This window comes from Eucyclogobius newberryi, unplaced genomic scaffold, assembly GCF_026437365.1.
Source record: "Eucyclogobius newberryi isolate DKJ021-1_F unplaced genomic scaffold, fEucNew1.0.hap1 SCAF_6, whole genome shotgun sequence".
NCBI classification, from domain to species: domain Eukaryota; kingdom Metazoa; phylum Chordata; class Actinopteri; order Gobiiformes; family Gobiidae; genus Eucyclogobius; species Eucyclogobius newberryi.
The window spans coordinates 2236177-2259407 of record NW_027316278.1 but is presented as its reverse complement, the minus strand read 5'-3'; the positions used below and the strand labels follow the sequence as shown (position 1 = coordinate 2259407).

The window sequence follows — 23231 nt, the reverse complement described above, 5'->3', positions numbered from 1 at the left end:
AGACCCTGGTTTAGTCCTGGTTTAGTCCTGGTTTAGTCCTGGTTTAGACCTGGTTAGTCCTGGTTTAGTCCTGGTGTAGACCCTGGTTTAGTCCTGGTTTAGACCTGGTTAGTCCTGGTTTAGTCCTGGTGTAGACCCTGGTTTAGACCCTGGTTTAGACCCTGGTTTAGTCCTGGTTTAGACCCTGGTTTAGACCCTGGTTTAGTCCTGGTTTAGTCCTGGTTTAGTCCTGGTTTAGACCCTGGTTTAGACCCTCGTTTAGACCCTGGTTTAGTCCTGGTTTAGTCCTGGTTTAGTCCTGGTTTAGACCCTGGTTTAGACCCTGGTTTAGACCTGGTTTAGACCTGGTTTAGACCCTGGTTTAGTCCTGGTTTAGTCCTGGTTTAGTCGTGGTTTAGACCCTGGTTTAGACCCTGGTTTAGACCCTCGTTTAGACCCTGGTTTAGTCCTGGTTTAGACCCTGGTTTAGACCCTGGTTTAGACCCTGGTTTAGACCCTGGTTTAGACCTGGTTTAGACCTGGTTTAGACCTGGTTTAGTCCTGGTTTGGCCTTACAGCTCCAGCAGAGGGCCATGTTTAGTTTGGGCTGAGAAACCTGGAACTTTTTAAAAGCTAAAGTTGTAACAAACAAGTGACTGTAGTAGTGACTGTAGTAGTGACTGTAGTAGTGACTGTAGTAGTGACTGTAGTAGTGACTGTAGTAGTGACTGTAGAAGTACCTGTAGTAGTGACTGTAGTAGTGACTGTAGTAGTGACTGTAGTAGTGACTGTAGTAGTGACTGTAGTAGTACCTGTAGTAGTGACTGTAGTAGTGACTGTAGTAGTACCTGTAGTAGTGACTGTAGTAGTGACTGTAGTAGTGACTGTAGTAGTGACTGTAGTAGTGACTGTAGTAGTGACTGTAGTAGTACCTGTAGTAGTGACTGTAGTAGTGACTGTAGTAGTACCTGTAGTAGTGACTGTAGTAGTGACTATAGTAGTACCTGTAGTAGTGACTGTAGTAGTGACTGTAGTAGTGACTGTAGTAGTGACTGTAGTAGTGACAGTAGTAGTGACTGTAGTAGTGACAGTAGTAGTGACTGTAGTAGTGACTGTAGTAGTGACTGTAGTAGTGACTGTAGTAGTGACAGTAGTAGTACCTGTAGTAGTGACTGTAGTAGTGACTGTAGTAGTGACTGTAGTAGTGACAGTAGTAGTACCTGTAGTAGTGACTGTAGTAGTACCTGTAGTACCTGTAGTAGTGACTGTAGTAGTGACTGTAGTAGTACCTGTAGTAGTGACTGTAGTAGTGACTGTAGTAGTACCTGTAGTAGTGACTGTAGTAGTGACTGTAGTAGTACCTGTAGTAGTGACTTTAGTAGTGACTGTAGTAGTACCTGTAGTAGTGACTGTAGTAGTGACTGTAGTAGTGACTGTAGTAGTGACTGTAGTAGTACCTGTAGTAGTGACTGTAGTAGTGACTGTAGTAGTACCTGTAGTAGTGACTGTAGTAGTACCTGTAGTAGTGACTGTAGTAGTCACTGTAGTAGTGACTGTAGTAGTGACTGTAGTAGTGACTGTAGTAGTGACTGTAGTAGTGACTGTAGTAGTGACTGTAGTAGTACCTGTAGTAGTGACTGTAGTAGTGACTGTAGTAGTACCTGTAGTAGTGACTGTAGTAGTGACTGTAGTAGTGACTGTAGTAGTACCTGTAGTAGTGACTGTAGTAGTACCTGTAGTAGTGACTGTAGTAGTACCTGTAGTAGTGACTGTAGTAGTGACTGTAGTAGTGACTGTAGTAGTACCTGTAGTAGTGACTGTAGTAGTACCTGTAGTAGTGACTGTAGTAGTGACTGTAGTAGTACCTGTAGTAGTACCTGTAGTAGTGACTGTAGTAGTGACTGTAGTAGTGACTGTAGTAGTGACTGTAGTAGTACCTGTAGTAGTGACTGTAGTAGTGACTGTAGTAGTACCTGTAGTAGTGACTGTAGTAGTACCTGTAGTAGTACCTGTAGTAGTGACTGTAGTAGTGACTGTAGTAGTACCTGTAGTAGTACCTGTAGTAGTGACTTTAGTAGTGACTGTAGTAGTACCTGTAGTAGTGACTGTAGTAGTGACTGTAGTAGTACCTGTAGTAGTGACTGTAGTAGTGACTGTAGTAGTACCTGTAGTAGTACCTGTAGTAGTGACTGTAGTAGTACCTGTAGTAGTACCTGTAGTAGTGACTGTAGTAGTACCTGTAGTAGTCACTGTAGTAGTCACTGTAGTAGTGACTGTAGAAGTACCTGTAGTAGTGACTGTAGTAGTGACTTTAGTAGTGACTGTAGTAGTGACTGTAGTAGTGACTGTAGTAGTACCTGTAGTAGTGACTGTAGTAGTGACTGTAGTAGTGACTGTAGTAGTGACTGTAGTAGTGACTGTAGTAGTGACTGTAGTAGTGACTGTAGTAGTGACTGTAGTAGTACCTGTAGTAGTGACTGTAGTAGTACCTGTAGTAGTGACTGTAGTAGTACCTGTAGTAGTGACTGTAGTAGTGACTAGTAGTGACTGTAGTAGTGACTGTAGTAGTACCTGTAGTAGTGACTGTAGTAGTGACTGTAGTAGTGACTGTAGTAGTACCTGTAGTAGTGACTGTAGTAGTGACTGTAGTAGTGACTGTAGTAGTACCTGTAGTAGTACCTGTAGTAGTGACTGTAGTAGTACCTGTAGTAGTACCTGTAGTAGTGACTGTAGTAGTACCTGTAGTAGTACCTGTAGTAGTACCTGTAGTAGTGACTGTAGTAGTGACTGTAGTAGTGACTGTAGTAGTACCTGTAGTAGTGACTGTAGTAGTGACTGTAGTAGTACCTGTAGTAGTGACTGTAGTAGTGACTGTAGTAGTACCTGTAGTAGTGACTGTAGTAGTACCTGTAGTAGTGACTGTAGTAGTACCTGTAGTAGTGACTGTAGTCGTACCTGTAGTAGTGACTGTAGTAGTCACTGTAGTAGTGACTGTAGAAGTACCTGTAGTAGTGACTGTAGTAGTGACTGTAGTAGTACCTGTAGTAGTGACTGTAGTAGTACCTGTAGTAGTGACTGTAGTAGTACCTGTAGTAGTGACTGTAGTAGTGACTGTAGTAGTGACTGTAGTAGTACCTGTAGTAGTGACTGTAGTAGTACCTGTAGTAGTGACTGTAGTAGTACCTGTAGTAGTGACTGTAGTAGTGACTGTAGTAGTGACTGTAGTAGTACCTGTAGTAGTGACTGTAGTAGTACCTGTAGTAAGATAAGATAAGATATTCCTTTATTGTCCCACATGGGGAAATTTCATTGGTGCAACGCAGGTAGATCCAGAGGTAGATCCAGAAGAACAGATCACTTATAGGAAGTCTGAAAAACACTTTCAGTAGAAGATCTCCTATAAATAAATAAAAACTCACATAGACAAATAAATAAATACCATTTCATGTGATCCCGACAGTAATTGCACATGAATATGTGTCACGACAGCACATGGATTGCACATGAATTTCACAGTAATTGCACATGAATTTCACAGTAATTGCACATACGACAGAATTGCACATCAGTATTAGGTTAGGTCAGTATTGCGCCGGGATAACGTGACGATCTCCGGGTAAGACGACTGTTCTCCGCAGTTTCATGAGTTCCTCCTTTGTGGAAACGCGGTACGGCGCCGGGCGGGGCCGGAGCCGGGGGGCGGGGCCGGAGCCGGGGGGCGGGGCCGGAGCCGGGGGGCGGGGCCGGAGCCGGGGGACTCAGAGCCAAGACACATCGCAACGACACGACGAAAACACTCAATCCAGCCGAATAAAGTCAAAACAAGTTAATTTAAAGCGATTCCAGTGCGTGTCCCGATCGTTGGTGAAGTTCCTCTTTCATATAAACGTGTATATAAACGTGTACCGACGACACGCCGTACTTTAGCACGGCCGGAGGGCGCGGGGGGGGGGCTGGTGGGCTCACTCGGAGCTAGCTCACGTCACAACAACACAACGAACGCAACGAAAAACGCTCAAATCCAGCCGAAAAAAGTCAAAAACAGTTGAATTAAAAAACTATTCCAGCGCGTGTCCCTATCGTACAGTAAAATAGAAAAAATATACTAACTATATTTACAAAATATAGGAGATAAAGCACAATAAGTGTGAGAAAGAAGAGAGAGCGTTTACACCGGGCTGCCAGCTGTACCAGCGCCTTATGATGTATGACTGTAGTAGTACCTGTAGTAGTGACTGTAGTAGTGACTGTAGTACCTTTGGCAGCACTGTGGGGGCGCAGGCGATCTCTAAAGTGGCGCTGAACGCTCGGGTCAAAGGTCGAGACCGAGAGGAGATTAAACTGAAGGAGCTGCAGGACGTCATCGCTCAAGAGGCGTTCAGCGCCAACAACAGTGAGTCCACTATTATTAGGATTATTAGGATTATTATGATTATTGCTGCTGCTGCTGCTAAAATCAGATTCGAGCTTTATTTCCACATCAATCTAGAGATGGTTTAATCCCCTCCGCCCTCTGATCTCTTTGTGGATCAGTCTGTGGCTCTTTGGAGGAGTCTAGTTTTTCTCTAGGATTGTTTATGGAGGACCACGCCCGTTTATCATTGACATGTGTAAATCTAAAGGTCAGAGGGGTCTGTACCTTTGTGTTTCAGCCGGGTGGTCCCGCTCCAGCCTGCTCGCTCAGAAGCTGGTCACGGTGTTCGTCCCGTTCCTTCCTCTGACCCGTGTTCACGTGGAGCGTTGTGTTGGGGCCCAGCTCGCACTCAGGGGCCTCGGGACGCGCAGTGACGTGGTGCAGGCTGTGGGGGGCGCTCTCACCTACTCACCTAAACACGCCCACTACTTCTCCACCACAGGATGTAAAGCTGTGACTGCAAAGATCAACCTGTTTCTATGACGATGTCATGATGTGGTGATGTCACGATGTGGTGATGTCACGATGTGGTGATGTCATGATGTGACGGTGTCATGTGACGATGTCATGATGTGGTGATGTCACGATGTGACGGTGTCATGTGACGATGTCATGATGTGGTGATGTCATGATGTGGTGATGTCACGATGTGGTGATGTCACGATGTGGTGATGTCACGATGTGGTGATGTCACGATGTGGTGATGTCACGATGTGGCGATGTCACGATGTGGTGATGTCATGTGACGATGTCATGATGTGGTGATGTCACGATGTGGTGATGTCACGATGTGGTGATGTCACGATGTGGTGATGTCACGATGTGGTGATGTCACGATGTGGCGATGTCACGATGTGGTGATGTCATGTGACGATGTCATGATGTGGTGATGTCATGATGTGGTGATGTCATGATGTGGTGATGTCACGATGTGGCGATGTCACGATGTGGTGATGTCACGATGTGGCGATGTCACGATGTGGTGATGTCACGATGTGGTGATGTCACGATGTGGCGATGTCACGATGTGGTGATGTCACGATGTGGTGATGTCACGATGTGGCGATGTCACGATGTGACGATGTCATGGCTTTAGAGCTAGTTTGGATCTGGTGGTTTAAGAAACACAAAATAATCATTAAAGTATTTTATCATAAAACACAATATTCACAACAACCAATAAAAGCATAAAACACATTAGTGTCTTTAAAATGGTAAAAACAGATCAAATAAACTAAACCTAACGTTAGATTTAAACTCTGCCAAAACTCTAATCTTAACTTCATGAACATAATCCGCTCCTAAATATGATATAAATATTTAATAAAAATAGTATAAAATAATAGAATGTCACCTTCCGGCCTGTGATGTGGGTGTAATTCCTCATTTGTCCAGCAGGGCTCAATCCAAGAGTCATCTTCAATCTGTGGATCGCGTCTGAGATATTTGTAGTGTGTAGGCCCCGCCCCCCGAGCCTGTCCTGTTCTATTTGTTTGCACCGTTTTAAACCTTAAACCTTCTTGTTTAACAGGATTCTCACGACATGAAGGGTCAAGGGTCAGTTTAGCCGCAATAACAGTATTTATATATTTATATATTTATACATATACAACACATCAGCCCAGGTCATGTCAGGTACTCATCAGTGATGAGGAGCTGCAGCAGCTAACAATAGGATTGATCTGGAGCGTTACAGGCCGTGAGGGGAACAAAACCTTTAGTTTAAACCTCGTCCGTCACTTTCTCTGCTTTGAACAGTCGCTCCAGTATTTTTAAACTTCTTGGACAGTTTTAATGTATTTTAAGCCAAAAACATCGATGTTGACGTTTTATCGTTAAAACTTTGTGTGTTTTCACCCGTTTTGTACTTCTGTGTCTCTTCTTTTTGGACAAACGCACTTTACTCGAGACAAGAGACGAAGGTTTATTTATTCCAATGATTTATATTGTTTTTAAAATGTTGGACCTGAAGTCGCCTTTTGAGCACGTTTTACAAATAAAAGCATCAAAAGAACCAAAACTGATTGATTTTCTCCTTAGGCTGAATGTTCCACAGACTCTTTAATTGTTGCAACTTGAGTTTAAATCATGTAATCAATAATTAGTTTGTTTAAAGGTAAAACACGAATGAAAAGAGTGACATTAAATCAAAATGTCAAAAAACAACAAACTTTCTGTTCATCAATAAAACATTTTATTCCCAAGTTCAGTTCATTATTTCTTTACAAACACATTTCTTTGGCTGTGTGTTTGTGGTTTAGAGGGGCCTCAAACACACACTCAGGCTCCTGATGTGGGTGTGGTTTAGAGGGACCTCAAACACACACTCAGGCTCCTGATGTGGGTGTGGTTTAGAGGGACCTCAAACACACACTCAGGCTCCTGATGTGGGTGTGGTTTAGAGGGACCTCAAACACACACTCAGGCTCCTGATGTGGGTGTGGTTTAGAGGGACCTCAAACACACACTCAGGCTCCTGATGTGGGTGTGGTTTAGAGGGACCTCAAACACACACTCAGGCTCCTGATGTGGGTGTGGTTTAGAGGGGCCTCAAACACACACTCAGGCTCCTGATGTGGGTGTGGTTTAGAGGGACCTCAAACACACACTCAGGCTCCTGATGTGGGTGTGGTTTAGAGGGACCTCAAACACACACTCAGGCTCCTGATGTGGGTGTGGTTTAGAGGGACCTCAAACACACACTCAGGCTCCTGATGTGGGTGTGGTTTAGAGGGGCCTCAAACACACACTCAGGCTCCTGATGTGGGTGTGGTTTAGAGGGACCTCAAACACACACTCAGGCTCCTGATGTGGGTGTGGTTTAGAGGGGCCTCAAACACACACTCAGGCTCCTGATGTGGGTGTGGTTTAGAGGGACCTCAAACACACACTCAGGCTCCTGATGTGGGTGTGGTTTAGAGGGGCCTCAAACACACACTCAGGCTCCTGATGTGGGTGTGGTTTAGAGGGACCTCAAACACACACTCAGGCTCCTGATGTGGGTGTGGTTTAGAGGGGCCTCAAACACACACTCAGGCTCCTGATGTGGGTGTGGTTTAGAGGGACCTCAAACACACACTCAGGCTCCTGATGTGGGTGTGGTTTAGAGGGACCTCAAACACACTCACACAGAAAGTAACAGTATCTGAACTCGACCAAAAGAAAGAACTGAACCAGAAAACACTTTATCCACAGTTTCTCTGACTCGAGTTCTGCTTCGTTTAATTCCTTGTAAAAGTCCAGTTTGAAGCTCACTTCAGGTTTGTGCTGCTGCAGGCCCCGCCTCTTCTTCTGCTCCGCCTCCAGTTTGTTTCTGCTGCTGTTGTGCGTCTGCAGCGCCCCCTGGTGGTGAGGGCAGTGCGCCTGCAGCGCCCCCTGGTGGTGAGGGCAGTGCGCCTGCAGCGCCCCCTGGTGGTGAGGGCAGTGCGCCTGCAGCGCCCCCTGGTGGTGAGGGCGGTGAGAGCAGACTGAGCAGCAGGTCCACGCTCTGAACCAGAACCAGGTCCAGGACTTTCCTCTCGTCGGGACTGAAGCGGACCAGGACGTGTTTGTCCACCGAGGTTCTGCCCAACGGTCGCCCGATGCCCACACGAAGGCGACGCATCACCTGCAGCAGGACACGCCCGTTATTCTAAGCTGTGTCTGATTCATACACTTATGACAGTATTATTATAACTCAGTCTCATAAGAACGAGACCTTTAGAGTGAATGCTTTGGTTTGGAGCGTCCCGCTGTGACTAATGTGGTCTTTAGCGGACGTGCAGTGACGTCTCGTGGCTTCACTGTTGTGGACGTTAAGAAAGACGAGCAGGTAAACACGGCAGAAAGATCACAGCTTTGGGCTGATACTGGAGTCATCCTGGACCCAAGATGGTCAATCTTGCTGTACAATTGGACGCACCAATCGTCAGGAAACAACAGACGAGTTTATTTCTACAGAATCACGAAAACCACGGAGAGAAATGGCTCTAACGCAGCACTGGACACAAGGCACAGTGGCCGAGGCAAAACTCTGTCTGTTGTTTCCTGACGATTGGTGCGTCCAATTGTACAGCAAGATTGACCCATCTTCAAAATCCCTTTTCAAGGTCCCTTCAAAATAAAATGAGGGAAATAGCGAGCATCATGCGGTCCCAGAGGATTTATAGGGACAGCAGCGTCTTGATTTACACAGACCTGGTGAACAGCAGAAATACAGACTCTATTGAAGGTTTGGACAATTTTCATCTGCTGCGGGCGACAGAACGAGAGGTGGAGGTCTGAAGAAGAGAGGAGGAGGTCTGAAGAGAGGTGGAGGTCTGAAGAAGAGAGGAGGAGGTCTGAAGAGAGGTGGAGGTCTGAAGAAGAGAGGTGAAGAAGAGAGGTCTGAAGAAGAGAGGAAGAGGTCTGAAGAAGAGAGGAAGAGGTCTGAAGAAGAGAGGAGGAGGTCTGAAGAAGAGAGGAGGAGGTCTGAAGAAGAGAGGAGGAGGTCTGAAGAAGAGAGGAGGAGGTCTGAAGAAGAGAGGAGGAGGTCTGAAGAAGAGAGGAGGAGGTCTGAAGAAGAGAGGAGGTCTGAAGAAGAGAGGAGGAGGTCTGAAGAGAGGTGGAGGTCTGAAGAAGAGAGGTGAAGAAGAGAGGTCTGAAGAAGAGAGGAAGAGGTCTGAAGAAGAGAGGAGGAGGTCTGAAGAAGAGAGGAGGAGGTCTGAAGAAGAGAGGAGGAGGTCTGAAGAAGAGAGGAGGAGGTCTGAAGAAGAGAGGAGGAGGTCTGAAGAAGAGAGGAGGAGGTCTGAAGAAGAGAGGAGGTCTGAAGAAGAGAGGTGAAGAAGAGAGGTCTGAAGAAGAGGTGAAGAAGAGAGGAGGAGGTCTGAAGAAGAGAGGTGAAGAAGAGAGGATGAGGTCTGAAGAAGAGAAGAGGAGGTCTGAAGAAGAGAGGTGAAGAAGAGAGGTCTGAAGAAGAGAGGTGAAGAAGAGAGGAGGAGGTCTGAAGAGAGGAGGAGGTCTGAAGAAGAGAGGAGGAGGTCTGAAGAAGAGAGGAGGAGGTCTGAAGAAGAGAGGAGGAGGTCTGAAGAAGAGAGGAAGAGGTCTGAAGAAGAGAGGAGGAGGTCTGAAGAAGAGAGGAGGAGGTCTGAAGAAGAGAGGAGGAGGTCTGAAGAAGAGAGGAGGTCTGAAGAAGAGAGGTGAAGAAGAGAGGTCTGAAGAAGAGAGGTGAAGAAGAGAGGAGGAGGTCTGAAGAAGAGAAGAGGAGGTCTGAAGAAGAGAGGAGGTCTGAAGAAGAGAGGTGAAGAAGAGAGGAGGAGGTCTGAAGAAGAGAAGAGGAGGTCTGAAGAAGAGAGGTGAAGAAGAGAGGTCTGAAGAAGAGAGGTGAAGAAGAGAGGAGGAGGTCTGAAGAGAGGAAGAGGACTGAAGAAGAGAGGTGGAGGTCTGAAGAAGAGAGGAAGAGGTCTGAAGAAGAGAGGAGGAGGTCTGAAGAAGAGAGGAGGAGGTCTGAAGAAGAGAGGAGGAGGTCTGAAGAAGAGAGGAGGAGGTCTGAAGAAGAGAGGAGGAGGTCTGAAGAAGAGAGGTGAAGAAGAGAGGAGGAGGTCTGAAGAAGAGAGGTGAAGAAGAGAGGAGGTCTGAAGAAGAGAGGTGAAGAAGAGAGGAGGAGGTCTGAAGAAGAGAAGAGGAGGTCTGAAGAAGAGAGGTGAAGAAGAGAGGAGGAGGTCTGAAGAGAGGAGGAGGACTGAAGAAGAGAGGTGGAGGTCTGAAGAAGAGAGGAAGAGGTCTGAAGAAGAGAGGAGGAGGTCTGAAGAAGAGAGGAGGAGGTCTGAAGAAGAGAGGAGGAGGTCTGAAGAAGAGAGGAGGAGGTCTGAAGAAGAGAGGAGGAGGTCTGAAGAAGAGAGGAGGAGGTCTGAAGAGAGGAGGAGGACTGAAGAAGAGAGGTGGAGGTCTGAAGAAGAGAGGAAGAGGTCTGAAGAAGAGAGGAGGAGGTCTGAAGAAGAGAGGAGGAGGTCTGAAGAAGAGAGGAGGAGGTCTGAAGAAGAGAGGAGGAGGTCTGAAGAAGAGAGGAGGAGGTCTGAAGAAGAGAGGAGGTCTGAAGAAGAGAGGTGAAGAAGAGAGGTCTGAAGAAGAGAGGTGAAGAAGAGAGGAGGAGGTCTGAAGAAGAGAGGTGAAGAAGAGAGGATGAGGTCTGAAGAAGAGAAGAGGAGGTCTGAAGAAGAGAGGTGAAGAAGAGAGGTCTGAAGAAGAGAGGTGAAGAAGAGAGGAGGAGGTCTGAAGAGAGGAGGAGGTCTGAAGAAGAGAGGTGGAGGTCTGAAGAAGAGAGGAGGAGGTCTGAAGAAGAGAGGAGGAGGTCTGAAGAAGAGAGGTGAAGAAGAGAGGAGGAGGTCTGAAGAAGAGAGGTGAAGAAGAGAGGAGGTCTGAAGAAGAGAGGTGAAGAAGAGAGGAGGAGGTCTGAAGAAGAGAAGAGGAGGTCTGAAGAAGAGAGGTGAAGAAGAGAGGTCTGAAGAAGAGAGGTGAAGAAGAGAGGAGGAGGTCTGAAGAGAGGAGGAGGTCTGAAGAGAGGAGGAGGACTGAAGAAGAGAGGTGGAGGTCTGAAGAAGAGAGGAGGAGGTCTGAAGAAGAGAGGAGGAGGTCTGAAGAAGAGAGGTGAAGAAGAGAGGAGGAGGTCTGAAGAAGAGAGGAGGAGGTCTGAAGAAGAGAGGTGAAGAAGAGAGGAGGTCTGAAGAAGAGAGGTGAAGAAGAGAGGAGGAGGTCTGAAGAAGAGAAGAGGAGGTCTGAAGAAGAGAGGTCTGAAGAAGAGAGGTGAAGAAGAGAGGAGGAGGTCTGAAGAGAGGAGGAGGACTGAAGAAGAGAGGTGGAGGTCTGAAGAAGAGAGGAGGAGGTCTGAAGAAGAGAGGAGGAGGTCTGAAGAAGAGAGGAGGAGGTCTGAAGAAGAGAGGTGAAGAAGAGAGGAGGAGGTCTGAAGAAGAGAGGTGAAGAAGAGAGGAGGTCTGAAGAAGAGAGGTGAAGAAGAGAGGAGGAGGTCTGAAGAAGAGAAGAGGAGGTCTGAAGAAGAGAGGTGAAGAAGAGAGGTCTGAAGAAGAGAGGTGAAGAAGAGAGGAGGAGGTCTGAAGAGAGGAGGAGGACTGAAGAAGAGAGGTGGAGGTCTGAAGAAGAGAGGAAGAGGTCTGAAGAAGAGAGGAGGAGGTCTGAAGAAGAGAGGAGGAGGTCTGAAGAAGAGAGGAGGAGGACTGAAGAAGAGAGGTGGAGGTCTGAAGAAGAGAGGAAGAGGTCTGAAGAAGAGAGGAGGAGGTCTGAAGAAGAGAGGAGGAGGTCTGAAGAAGAGAGGAGGAGGTCTGAAGAAGAGAGGAGGAGGTCTGAAGAAGAGAGGAGGAGGTCTGAAGAAGAGAGGAGGAGGTCTGAAGAAGAGAGGTGAAGAAGAGAGGAGGAGGTCTGAAGAAGAGAGGTGAAGAAGAGAGGAGGTCTGAAGAAGAGAGGTGAAGAAGAGAGGAGGAGGTCTGAAGAAGAGAAGAGGAGGTCTGAAGAAGAGAGGTGAAGAAGAGAGGAGGAGGTCTGAAGAGAGGAGGAGGACTGAAGAAGAGAGGTGGAGGTCTGAAGAAGAGAGGAAGAGGTCTGAAGAAGAGAGGAGGAGGTCTGAAGAAGAGAGGAGGAGGTCTGAAGAAGAGAGGAGGAGGTCTGAAGAAGAGAGGAGGAGGTCTGAAGAAGAGAGGAGGAGGTCTGAAGAAGAGAGGAGGAGGTCTGAAGAGAGGAGGAGGACTGAAGAAGAGAGGTGGAGGTCTGAAGAAGAGAGGAAGAGGTCTGAAGAAGAGAGGAGGAGGTCTGAAGAAGAGAGGAGGAGGTCTGAAGAAGAGAGGAGGAGGTCTGAAGAAGAGAGGAGGAGGTCTGAAGAAGAGAGGAGGAGGTCTGAAGAAGAGAGGAGGTCTGAAGAAGAGAGGTGAAGAAGAGAGGAGGAGGTCTGAAGAAGAGAGGTGAAGAAGAGAGGATGAGGTCTGAAGAAGAGAAGAGGAGGTCTGAAGAAGAGAGGTGAAGAAGAGAGGTCTGAAGAAGAGAGGTGAAGAAGAGAGGAGGAGGTCTGAAGAGAGGAGGAGGTCTGAAGAAGAGAGGTGGAGGTCTGAAGAAGAGAGGAGGAGGTCTGAAGAAGAGAGGAGGAGGTCTGAAGAAGAGAGGAGGAGGTCTGAAGAAGAGAGGTGAAGAAGAGAGGAGGAGGTCTGAAGAAGAGAGGTGAAGAAGAGAGGAGGTCTGAAGAAGAGAGGTGAAGAAGAGAGGAGGAGGTCTGAAGAAGAGAAGAGGAGGTCTGAAGAAGAGAGGTGAAGAAGAGAGGTCTGAAGAAGAGAGGTGAAGAAGAGAGGAGGAGGTCTGAAGAGAGGAGGAGGACTGAAGAAGAGAGGTGGAGGTCTGAAGAAGAGAGGAGGAGGTCTGAAGAAGAGAGGAGGAGGTCTGAAGAAGAGAGGTGAAGAAGAGAGGAGGAGGTCTGAAGAAGAGAGGAGGAGGTCTGAAGAAGAGAGGTGAAGAAGAGAGGAGGTCTGAAGAAGAGAGGTGAAGAAGAGAGGAGGAGGTCTGAAGAAGAGAAGAGGAGGTCTGAAGAAGAGAGGTCTGAAGAAGAGAGGTGAAGAAGAGAGGAGGAGGTCTGAAGAGAGGAGGAGGACTGAAGAAGAGAGGTGGAGGTCTGAAGAAGAGAGGAGGAGGTCTGAAGAAGAGAGGAGGAGGTCTGAAGAAGAGAGGTGAAGAAGAGAGGAGGAGGTCTGAAGAAGAGAGGTGAAGAAGAGAGGAGGTCTGAAGAAGAGAGGTGAAGAAGAGAGGAGGAGGTCTGAAGAAGAGAAGAGGAGGTCTGAAGAAGAGAGGTGAAGAAGAGAGGTCTGAAGAAGAGAGGTGAAGAAGAGAGGAGGAGGTCTGAAGAGAGGAGGAGGACTGAAGAAGAGAGGTGGAGGTCTGAAGAAGAGAGGAAGAGGTCTGAAGAAGAGAGGAGGAGGTCTGAAGAAGAGAGGAGGAGGTCTGAAGAAGAGAGGAGGAGGTCTGAAGAAGAGAGGAGGAGGTCTGAAGAAGAGAGGAGGAGGTCTGAAGAAGAGAGGAGGAGGTCTGAAGAAGAGAGGTGGAGGTCTGAAGAAGAGAGGTGGAGGTCTGAAGAAGAGAGGTGGAGGTCTGAAGAAGAGAGGAAGAGGTCTGAAGAAGAGAGGTGGAGGTCTGAAGAAGAGAGGTGGAGGTCTGAAGAAAAGAGGTGGAGGTCTGGCGGTGTATGTGAACACGAGCTGGTCCAAACCCGAACACTGCACAGTGAAGCAGCAGCTATGTAACAAGGATATTGAACTATTGGCTATTGGCATGAGGCCATATTATCTGGAGTTCTCACATGTGATTTTGATCGCAGTCTATGTGGCCCCGTCTGCCAATGCTGAAAATGCTTGTGAAGCACTGCTCTCCTGCACTTGTAGGCTACAAACACAGCATCCACAGGCTCTCTTCCTCATCTCTGGTGACTTTAACCACGCTTCTCCCTCTTCCGTTCTACCAACATACACCCAGTATGTTACCTGCCCCACCAGAGACAATAGAACAACACCAAGGAGGCTTATTCTTCTTCCCCCCTCCCTCCCCTGGGCAGCTCGGACCACAACCTTGTACATCTGAGGCCTGTGTATGAACCCATCGTGCGCAGGCAGCCTGTGGTGTCCCGTGAGGTGAGGATGTGGTCTGCTGAGAGCGAGAAGGCTCTGAGGGACTGCTTCAGCACCACTGTCTGGACTGAGCTTTATGACCCATATGGGGAGGACATCAACACCATCACAGAGTGCATCACGGACTACATCAACTTCTGTTCTGAGAACATTGTTCCCTCCCGGACGGTGCAGTGTTTTCCAAACAACAAGCCATGGATTAACCGTGAACTGAAGGCTCTGCTGAAGGAGAAGAAGAGAGCCTTCAGGTCAGGGAACAAGGAGGAGCTGAGGACTGTGCAGAAGGAGCTGAGGAGGAAGATCGGGCAGGCTGAGGCCGGCTACAGGAGGAGGATGGAGGAGCAGCTGCAGCAAAAGAACATTCAGGGAGTGTGGAGGAGCCTGAAAACCATCTCGGGCTTCAAAATCCCCCCTGCCCAGACAGAGGGGGATCTACAGTGGGTAAATGATTTATATGCTCACTTCTTGAGGTTTGATCGGTCACCCGCCCCTCCCCCTACACAGCTGCACGCTCCCTCTTCCACAGCTGGACAATGCCCTGCATCTGTCCCTCTTCGCTTATCTGCCCCGGACCATCAGCTCCCCACTTCGCCTGGACTCACCCATCCCCCCAGCACACGGTCCCCCTGCCAACCACTGACTGTCACAGCAGCACAGGTGAGGAGTGAGCTGAAGAGGATTTAAGTGAGGAAGGAGCAGGACCTGAGGCATCAGCCCCAGGCTCCTTAAGTCCTGCGCAGATGAACTGTGTGGAGTTATGGAGCATGTCTTCAACATGAGCCTGAAACTGAGGGTGGTACCACAGGTCTGAAGACCTCCTGTCTGGTACCACAGGTCTGAAGACCTCCTGTCTGGTACCACAGGTCTGAAGACCTCCTGTCTGGTACCTGTGCCCAAGACACAGCGCCCCAAAGACTTCAACAGCTTCATGCCAGTGGCTCTCACGTCCTGATGAAGACACTGGAGCGGCTGGTCCTGGACCACCTCCGCTCCACCGTGAGCTCAGCCATGGACCCGCTGCAGTTTGCATACTGGCCTGGCATTGGAGTGGAGGACGCCATCATCTCCTGCTGCACCGCTCTCTCTCTCACCTGGAGAAGCCTGGCAGCTCTGTGAGGATCCTGTTCTTTCATCTCTCCAGCGCCTTCAACACCATCAGCTCCTGAGGGACAAGCTGGAGACGGCTGGTGTGGAGTACGACCTGGCAGAGTGGATCCTGGACGACCTCACGGACCGACCCCAGTTTGTGAGAGCCCGGGACTGTGTGTCTGACACTCGGACCTGCAGTGTGGGGACCTGCAGTGTGGGGGCCCCAGGGCACTGTCCTCGCGCCCTCTCTTCACCCTTTACACTGCAGACTTCAGACATGACACGGACAGCTGTGTCCTGCAGAAGTTCTCTGATGACTCTGCCATCATCGGACTCATCACGGAGGACGATGACGAGGAGTACAGAGGACTGGAGCAGGACTTTGTGGACTGGTGTCAGCGGAACCACCTCCTCATCAACGCAGGGAAGACCAAGGAGATGGTGGTTTTCCGCAGACGCCACCCCACTGCCCCCTCACCAGTGAACATCCAGGGACGGGACATTGAGAGAGTGACTCATACAAGGACCTGGTGTTCATCTGAACCACAAACTGGACTGGACTCATAACACAGACGCACTGTACAGGAAGAGCCAGAGTCGGCTCCACCTCCTGAGGAGACTCAGGTCTTTTGGAGTGACAGGGCCGCTCCTGACAGGGCCACTCCTGACAGGGCCACTCCTGACAGGGCCACTCCTGAAGACCTTCTCTGACTCTGTGGTGGCATCAGCTCCTGTAGGTGTGGCCTGCTGGAGCAGCAGCATCACAGAGAGGGAGAGGAAGAAGCTGGACAGAGTCATCAAGAAGTCCAGCTCCGTCCTGGGCTGTCCTCTGGACTCGGTGCAGGAGGTGGGGGACAGAAGGGTCCTGGCTAGATTCACATCTATGCTTGACCATGAGTGCCACCCCCTGGAGCACACTCTGTCCCCTGCAGGACACTCTGTCCCCTGCAGGACACTCTGTCCTCTGCAGGACACTCTGTCCTCTGCAGGACACTCTGTCCCCTGCAGGACACTCTGTCCTCTCTGGAGAGCAGCTTCAGTGAGAGACTGATCCACCCTCGATGTGTGAAGGAAAGGTTTCGTAGGTCTTTCCTTCTGCTGCTGTCAGACTTTATAACAAACACTGTTAGTCCTGAACACTCACAATACTGACCTAACCTAATACTGATGTGCAATTCTGTCATATGTGCAATTACTGTGAAATTCATGTGCAATTTATGTGCAATTACTGTCGTGATCACATGGTATTTATGTAATTATTTATTTGTATCTTTATTATTTATTATTATGCACGTAGGGGAGTCAGAAGTATTTATGTCAATCCAAGCTCTTGTAACGTGTCAGTGCTTCAGCCGTGTAGAAGACCATTCGTTGCTCAGGTCATTGTATATGTCCTGTAGTGTCACTGTTACTGCAGGAGACACGTGACTCCCTGAAAACACCGGCTGGAACACGACTTTGGGCAGGAGCACGAGTCTGGACCTGTCACACCAAACTGAGGGTCTGAGGACCTCGCAGCATTTCAGGAAGCTCCGACATCACAGTGCGTGTGTCCGTGTGTTCTTGCCGCCCACAACGATTGCGCAACTGAATCACGTGACGTCAGGTGCACATCCTCTATACTATAGACCCTTTGACCCTGCAGCGTGTGGACTCGGACCCTTTGACCCGGCAGCGTGTGGACTCGGAACCTTTGACCCTGCAGCGTGTGGACTCGGACCCTTTGACCCTGCAGCGTGTGGACTCGGACCCTTTGACCCGGCAGCGTGTGGACTCGGACCCTTTGACCCTGCAGCGTGTGGACTCGGACCCTTTGACCCTGCAGCGTGTGGACTCGGACCCTTTGACCCGGCAGCGTGTGGACTCGGAACCTTTGACCCTGCAGCGTGTGGACTCGGACCCTTTGACCCTGCAGCGTGTGGACTCGGACCCTTTGACCCGGCAGCGTGTGGACTCGGACCCTTTGACCCTGCAGCGTGTGGACTCGGACCCTTTGACCCTGCAGCGTGTGGACTCGGACCCTTTGACCCTGCAGCGTGTGGACTCGGACCCTTTGACCCTGCAGCGTGTGGACTCAGACCCTTTGACCCTGCAGCGTGTGGACTCAGACCCTTTGACCCTGCAGCGTGTGGACTCAAAGGTAAAGTGAAGTCTTACGTCGGAGCCGAGACAGTCCACGCAGGAGCGAACGCCGTTGTGACCTCTGTGAACCAAACAAAGTCATATCATTGGCTCTTGCACGTGTCACTCAAGCTCTGATGTTCTGCTTCCACTTCCTGTTCTTTACCTGGCGCTTCCTCCCAGTTTGACCGCCATTTTCCCCAGAGGTTTGTCCAGTTCATCGTGAACCAGCAGCACATCGTCCGGTCTCACGCCGAACTTCCTCACTGCCCCGAGACACAGAGGAAACACTTTACTAAAACTACTCACTGCACCTCTTTCTCTCCCTCGGACCCTCTCACCCTCCCTCGGACCCCCTCAGACCCTCTCACCCTCCCTCGGACCCTCTCACCCCCCCTTGGACCCTCTCGGACCCCCTCACCCTCTCTCGGACCCTCTCGGACCCTCTCACCCTCCCTCGGACCCTCTCACCCTCCCTCGGACCCTCTCACCCTCCCTCAGACCCTCTCGGATCCTCTCGGACCCCCTCGGACCCTCTCGGACCCTCCCTCGGACCCTCTCACCCTCCCTCGGACCCTCTCGGACCCTCTCACCCTCCCTCGGACCCTCTCACCCTCCCTCGGACCCTCTCACCCGCCCTCGGACCCCCTCGGACCCTCTCTCGGACCCTCTCACCCTCTCTCGGACCCCCTCGGACCCTCTCTCGGACCCTCTCACCCTCTCTCACCCTACCTCGGACCCTGTCACCCTCCCTCGGACCCCCTCGGACCCTCTCACCCTCCCTCGGACCCTCTCACCCTCCCTCGGACCCTCTCGGACCCTCTCACCCTCCCTCGGACCCTCTCACCCTCCCTCGGACCCTCTCACCCTCCCTCGGACCCTCTCACCCTCTCTCACCCTACCTCGGACCCTCTCACCCTCCCTCGGACCCCCTCGGACCCTCTCACCCTCCCTCGGACCCTCTCGGACCCTCTCACCCTCCCTCGGACCCTCTCACCCTCCCTCGGACCCCGTCGGACCCTCTCACCCTCTCTCACCCTCTCTCACCCTCCCTCGGACCCTCTCACCCTCTCTCGGACCCCCTCTGACCCTCTCACCCTCTCTCGGACCCTCTCACCCTCTCTCACCCTCCCTCGGACCCTCTCACCCTCACTCGGACCCTCTCACCCTCTCTCGGACCCTCTCACCCTCTCTCACCTTCCCTCGGACCCTCTCACCCTCTCTCGGACCCTCTCACCCTCTCTCACCCTCCCTCGGACCCCCTCGGACCCTCTCTCGGACCCTCTCACCCTCTCTCACCCTACCTCGGACCCTCTCACCCTCCCTCGGACCCTCTCACCCTCCCTCGGACCCTCTCGGACCCTCTCACCCTCCCTCGGACCCTCTCACCCTCCCTCGGACCCTCTCGGACCCCCTCGGACCCTCTCACCCTCCCTCGGACCCTCTCACCCTCTCTCGGACCCTCTCACCCTCTCTCACCCTACCTCGGACCCTCTCACCCTCCCTCGGACCCCCTCGGACCCTCTCACCCTCTCTCGGACCCTCTCTCGGACCCTCTCACCCTCCCTCGGACCCTCACCCTCCCTCGGACCTTCTCGGACCTCCTCGGACCTTCTCGGACCCCCTCGGACCCTCTCACCCTCCCTCGGACCCTCTCACCCTCCCTCGGACCCTCTCACCCTCCCTCGGACCCTCTCACCCTCTCTCGGACCCTCTCACCCTCTCTCACCCTACCTCGGACCCTCTCACCCTCCCTCGGACCCCCTCGGACCCTCTCACCCTCCCTCGGACCCTCTCGGACCCTCTCACCCTCCCTCGGACCCTCTCACCCTCCCTCGGACCCCGTCGGACCCTCTCACCCTCTCTCACCCTCCCTCGGACCCTCTCACCCTCTCTCGGACCCCCTCTGACCCTCTCACCCTCTCTCGGACCCTCTCACACCCTCCCTCGGACCCTCTCACCCTCACTCGGACCCTCTCACCCTCTCTCGGACCCTCTCACCCTCTCTCACCTTCCCTCGGACCCTCTCACCCTCTCTCGGACCCTCTCACCCTCTCTCACCCTCCCTCGGACCCCCTCGGACCCTCTCTCGGACCCTCTCACCCTCTCTCACCCTACCTCGGACCCTCTCACCCTCCCTCGGACCCTCTCACCCTCCCTCGGACCCTCTCGGACCCTCTCACCCTCCCTCGGACCCTCTCACCCTCCCTCGGACCTTCTCGGACCCCCTCGGACCTTCTCGGACCCCCTCGGACCCTCTCACCCTCCCTCGGACCCTCTCACCCTCTCTCGGACCCTCTCACCCTCTCTCACCCTACCTCGGACCCTCTCACCCTCCCTCGGACCCCCTCGGACCCCCTCGGACCCTCTCTCGGACCCTCTCTCGGACCCTCTCACCCTCCCTCGGACCCTCACCCTCCCTCGGACCTTCTCGGACCCCCTCGGACCTTCTCGGACCCCCTCGGACCCTCTCACCCTCCCTCGGACCCTCTCACCCTCTCTCGGACCCTCTCTCACCCTCCCTCGGACCCCCTCGGACCCTCTCAACCTCCCTCGGACCCTCTCACCCTCTCTCACCCTCCCTCGGACCCTCTCACCCTCCCTCGGACCCTCTCACCCTCTCTCGGACCCCCTCGGACCCTCTCACCCTCTCTCACCCTCCCTCGGACCCTCTCACCCTCCCTGGGACCCCCTCAGACCCTCTCACCCTCTCTCGGACCCTCTCACCCTCCCTCGGACCCTCTCACCCTCTCTCGGACCCTCTCACCCTCTCTCACCCTCCCTCGGACCCTCTCGGACCCCCTCGGACCCTCTCACCCTCCCTCGGACCCTCTCACCCTCTCTCGGACCCCCTCGGACCCTTTCACCCTCTCTCGGACCCTCTCACCCTCTCTCACCCTCCCTCGGACCCTCTCACCCTCTCTCGGACCCTCTCACCCTCTCTCACCCTCCCTCGGACCCTCTCGGACCCCCTCGGACCCTCTCACCCTCCCTCGGACCCTCTCTCGGACCCTCTCTCACCCTCCCTCGGACCCTCTCACCCTCCCTCGGACCCTCTCGGACCCTCTCACCCTCCCTCGGACCCCCTCGGACCCTCTCACCCTCCCGCGGACCCTCTCGGACCCTCTCACCCTCCCTCGGACCCCCTCGGACCCTCTCACCCACTCTCACCCTCCCTCGGACCCTCTCACCCTCCCTCACCCTCCCTTGGACCCTCTCACCCTCCCTCGGACCCTCTCGGACCCCCTCGGACCCTCTCGGACCTTCTCACCCTCTCTCGGACCCTCTCGGACCCTCTCACCCACTCTCACCCTCCCTCGGACCCTCTCACCCTCCCTCGGACCCTCTCGGACCCTCTCACCCTCTCTCACCCTCCCTCGGACCCTCTCACCCTCCCTCACCCTCCCTTGGACCCTCTCACCCTCCCTCGGACCCCCTCGGACCCTCTCGGACCTTCTCACCCTCTCTCGGACCCTCTCACCCTCCCTCGGACCCTCTCGGACCCTCTCACCCTCTCACCCTCCCTCGGACCCTCTCACCCTCCCTCGGACCCTCTCGGACCCTCTCACCCACTCTCACCCTCCCTCGGACCCTCTCACCCTCCCTCGGACCCTCTCGGACCCTCTCACCCTCTCTCACCCTCCCTCGGACCCTCTCACCCTCCCTCACCCTCCCTTGGACCCTCTCACCCTCCCTCGGACCCTCTCGGACCCCCTCGGACCCTCTCACCCACTCTCACCCTCCCTCGGACCCTCTCACCCTCCCTCGGACCCTCTCACCCTCTCTCACCCTCCCTCGGACCCTCTCACCCTCCCTCACCCTCCCTTGGACCCTCTCACCCTCCCTCGGACCCCCTCGGACCCTCTCGGACCTTCTCACCCTCTCTCGGACCCTCTCACCCTCCCTCGGACCCTCTCGGACCCTCTCACCCTCTCTCACCCTCCCTCGGACCCTCTCACCCTCCCTCGGACCCTCTCGGACCCTCTCACCCACTCTCACCCTCCCTCGGACCCTCTCACCCTCCCTCGGACCCTCTCGGACCCTCTCACCCTCTCTCACCCTCCCTCGGACCCTCTCACCCTCCCTCACCCTCCCTCACCCTCCCTTGGACCCTCTCACCCTCCCTCGGACCCTCTCGGACCCCCTCGGACCCTCTCGGACCTTCTCACCCTCTCTCGGACCCTCTCACCCTCCCTCGGACCCCCTCGGACCCTCTCGGACCCTCTCACCCTCTCTCACCCTCCCTCGGACCCTCTCACCCTCCCTCACCCTCCCTCACCCTCCCTTGGACCCTCTCACCCTCCCTCGGACCCTCTCGGACCCCCTCGGACCCTCTCGGACCTTCTCACCCTCTCTCGGACCCTCTCACCCTCCCTCGGACCCCCTCGGACCCTCTCGGACCCTCTCACCCTCTCTCACCCTCCCTCGGACCCTCTCACCCTCCCTCACCCTCCCTCACCCTCCCTTGGACCCTCTCACCCTCCCTCGGACCCTCTCGGACCCCCTCGGACCCTCTCGGACCTTCTCACCCTCTCTCACCCTCTCTCACCCTCCCTCGGACCCTCTCGGACCTTCTCACCCGCTCTGGCCACGGCGGTCCCGTTCACGTTCATCAGTAGTTTGGGTTTGAGCAGAATCAGTCGCTGCGTCTCCAGCTCGCACACCACAAGCTCCGCCCACAGCTGACGGTCGCCGCGCCAACGGCCCGACGCCCCCAAACGCCCCGCCAGAGCGTCCAGCACGGCCCGGCCCACGTTGTGCCTCGTGCCGTCCATCCCTGGGTTCCCCAGGCCCACCACCTGAAGGGGCACAAGTACTCGAGTAACAGGTACAAGTACTCGAGTAACACATGTACAAGTACTCGAGTAACAGGTACAAGTACTCGAGTAACACATGTACAAGTACTCGAGTACACAGACTTTGTTATAAAAGGTCTTTGTGTTTTAGAGTCGGTTTAGTCCTGTTGACAGTTATTTTAATATTTATTTAATACGATTCAAGAATATTCAGATTTATTCTTGCAACTCTATATTAAATAAAATAAACAATAATTCATATTTGTGTTTAAACTTATAAAGAACAAATAAAGAGTCAAAACGATACATTTACCTGGAGTTGTTATTTTAACATTATACAAGAAGATTGTTATGGCCCAAACAAACAGGAAAAGTATTATAAATGACATAAATGTATAAATTAAGACAATAATGTGATTTCTGACCATTTTCCGCCGCGTTTCCGTGTGAAGCTCCGTCTGCATCGGGCTCGGCACAAGTCGGCTCAGAACTCGGCTCAAAACTCGACGCATTTTCTTCAAATTCACCACAAAATGGACCAGATCCTTCAACAACTGCGATAAACGTCGACAAACGCGAGCGGCCATCGACGGGCCTGACGTTCGGCACAGACAAAAAACATGTTCACAACTTAAACGAGACAAAACGACGCGGTTTGTGCGGCTTTTGACTGACGCGCGCTCCCGTAATGTGGCGTTATTAAGCGGCTTCAAATGGCGTGACACGAGCGGGACTTCTGCATCACACGCGCGGCATCAGGAGGACGCGGAGGACATGTTTATGGACACGAGCCGATCCGTGTGAGCTCAAAAGACACAAAATCCTCCAAAAAACACGAGTAAACGTAAGATTTAATGCACAAAAGTAACAGATCCACGGTTAAAAGTCACGTGGTCAGCGCTATGTTGGACAGAGACGTGAACCTGGAGCGCCCCCTGTCGAGCGGGAGGCGGAACCTTTCATGTTTTACAAATAGAAACTAATAACAGATTATGAATGTGAGAGAATGTGGACTACACCACATGACTGTCCCCGCGCTGTGGTCAGTCTGACCTGTCCACAGTGACGGGTCAGACTGTGACGGGTCAGTCGAGCTGGACGAGACCATTCAGAGCCACAGTCCTGCTCTGGTCACAGCGTCTTTACATATTTACACGTTTAATATATTAAAGTTAAAAACAGTTATATCATATTTTTGTGATG

General features: G+C 52.5%; 2 protein-coding genes across 2 annotated transcripts in view; one reads left to right on the top strand and one right to left on the bottom strand.

Annotated features, from left to right (window-relative positions):
- tor2a (torsin family 2, member A) overlaps positions 1–6585 on the top strand; it is a 9782-nt gene extending 3197 nt beyond the window's left edge. Inside the window, exons 4-5 of the mRNA XM_072433477.1 lie at positions 4245–4372; positions 4632–6585. Coding sequence (XP_072289578.1) covers positions 4245–4372; positions 4632–4876 — 373 coding nt within the window. The 3' untranslated portion in view covers positions 4877–6585. The remainder of the gene's footprint in view (positions 1–4244; positions 4373–4631) is intronic.
- Positions 6579–22912, bottom strand: ptrh1 (peptidyl-tRNA hydrolase 1 homolog). Its single transcript, XM_072433478.1, has 6 exons — positions 22454–22912; positions 21812–22031; positions 17399–17498; positions 17269–17314; positions 7855–8000; positions 6579–7746 (listed from the first exon to the last, which is right to left on the bottom strand). The coding sequence occupies exons 1-6, from the start codon at positions 22613–22615 to the stop codon at positions 7650–7652; spliced, it is 771 nt and encodes a 256-aa protein (XP_072289579.1). The 5' UTR covers positions 22616–22912; the 3' UTR covers positions 6579–7649.
- Positions 22913–23231: the final 319 nt, after the last annotated feature.

Bases quoted from the DNA above. Each gene is read 5' to 3' on its own strand.
- ptrh1 (XM_072433478.1), bottom strand. From the start codon at position 22,615: ATGGCCGCTCGCGTTTGTCGACGTTTATCGCAGTTGTTGAAGGATCTG. The intron at 17,499-21,811 runs GTGAGAAGGTCC...GTCTCGGGGCAG, and splicing joins GACCGCCGTGGCCAGAGCGG to TGAGGAAGTTCGGCGTGAGA. The intron at 8,001-17,268 runs GTAAGACTTCAC...GTCCTGCTGCAG, and splicing joins TGGACTGTCTCGGCTCCGAC to GTGATGCGTCGCCTTCGTGT.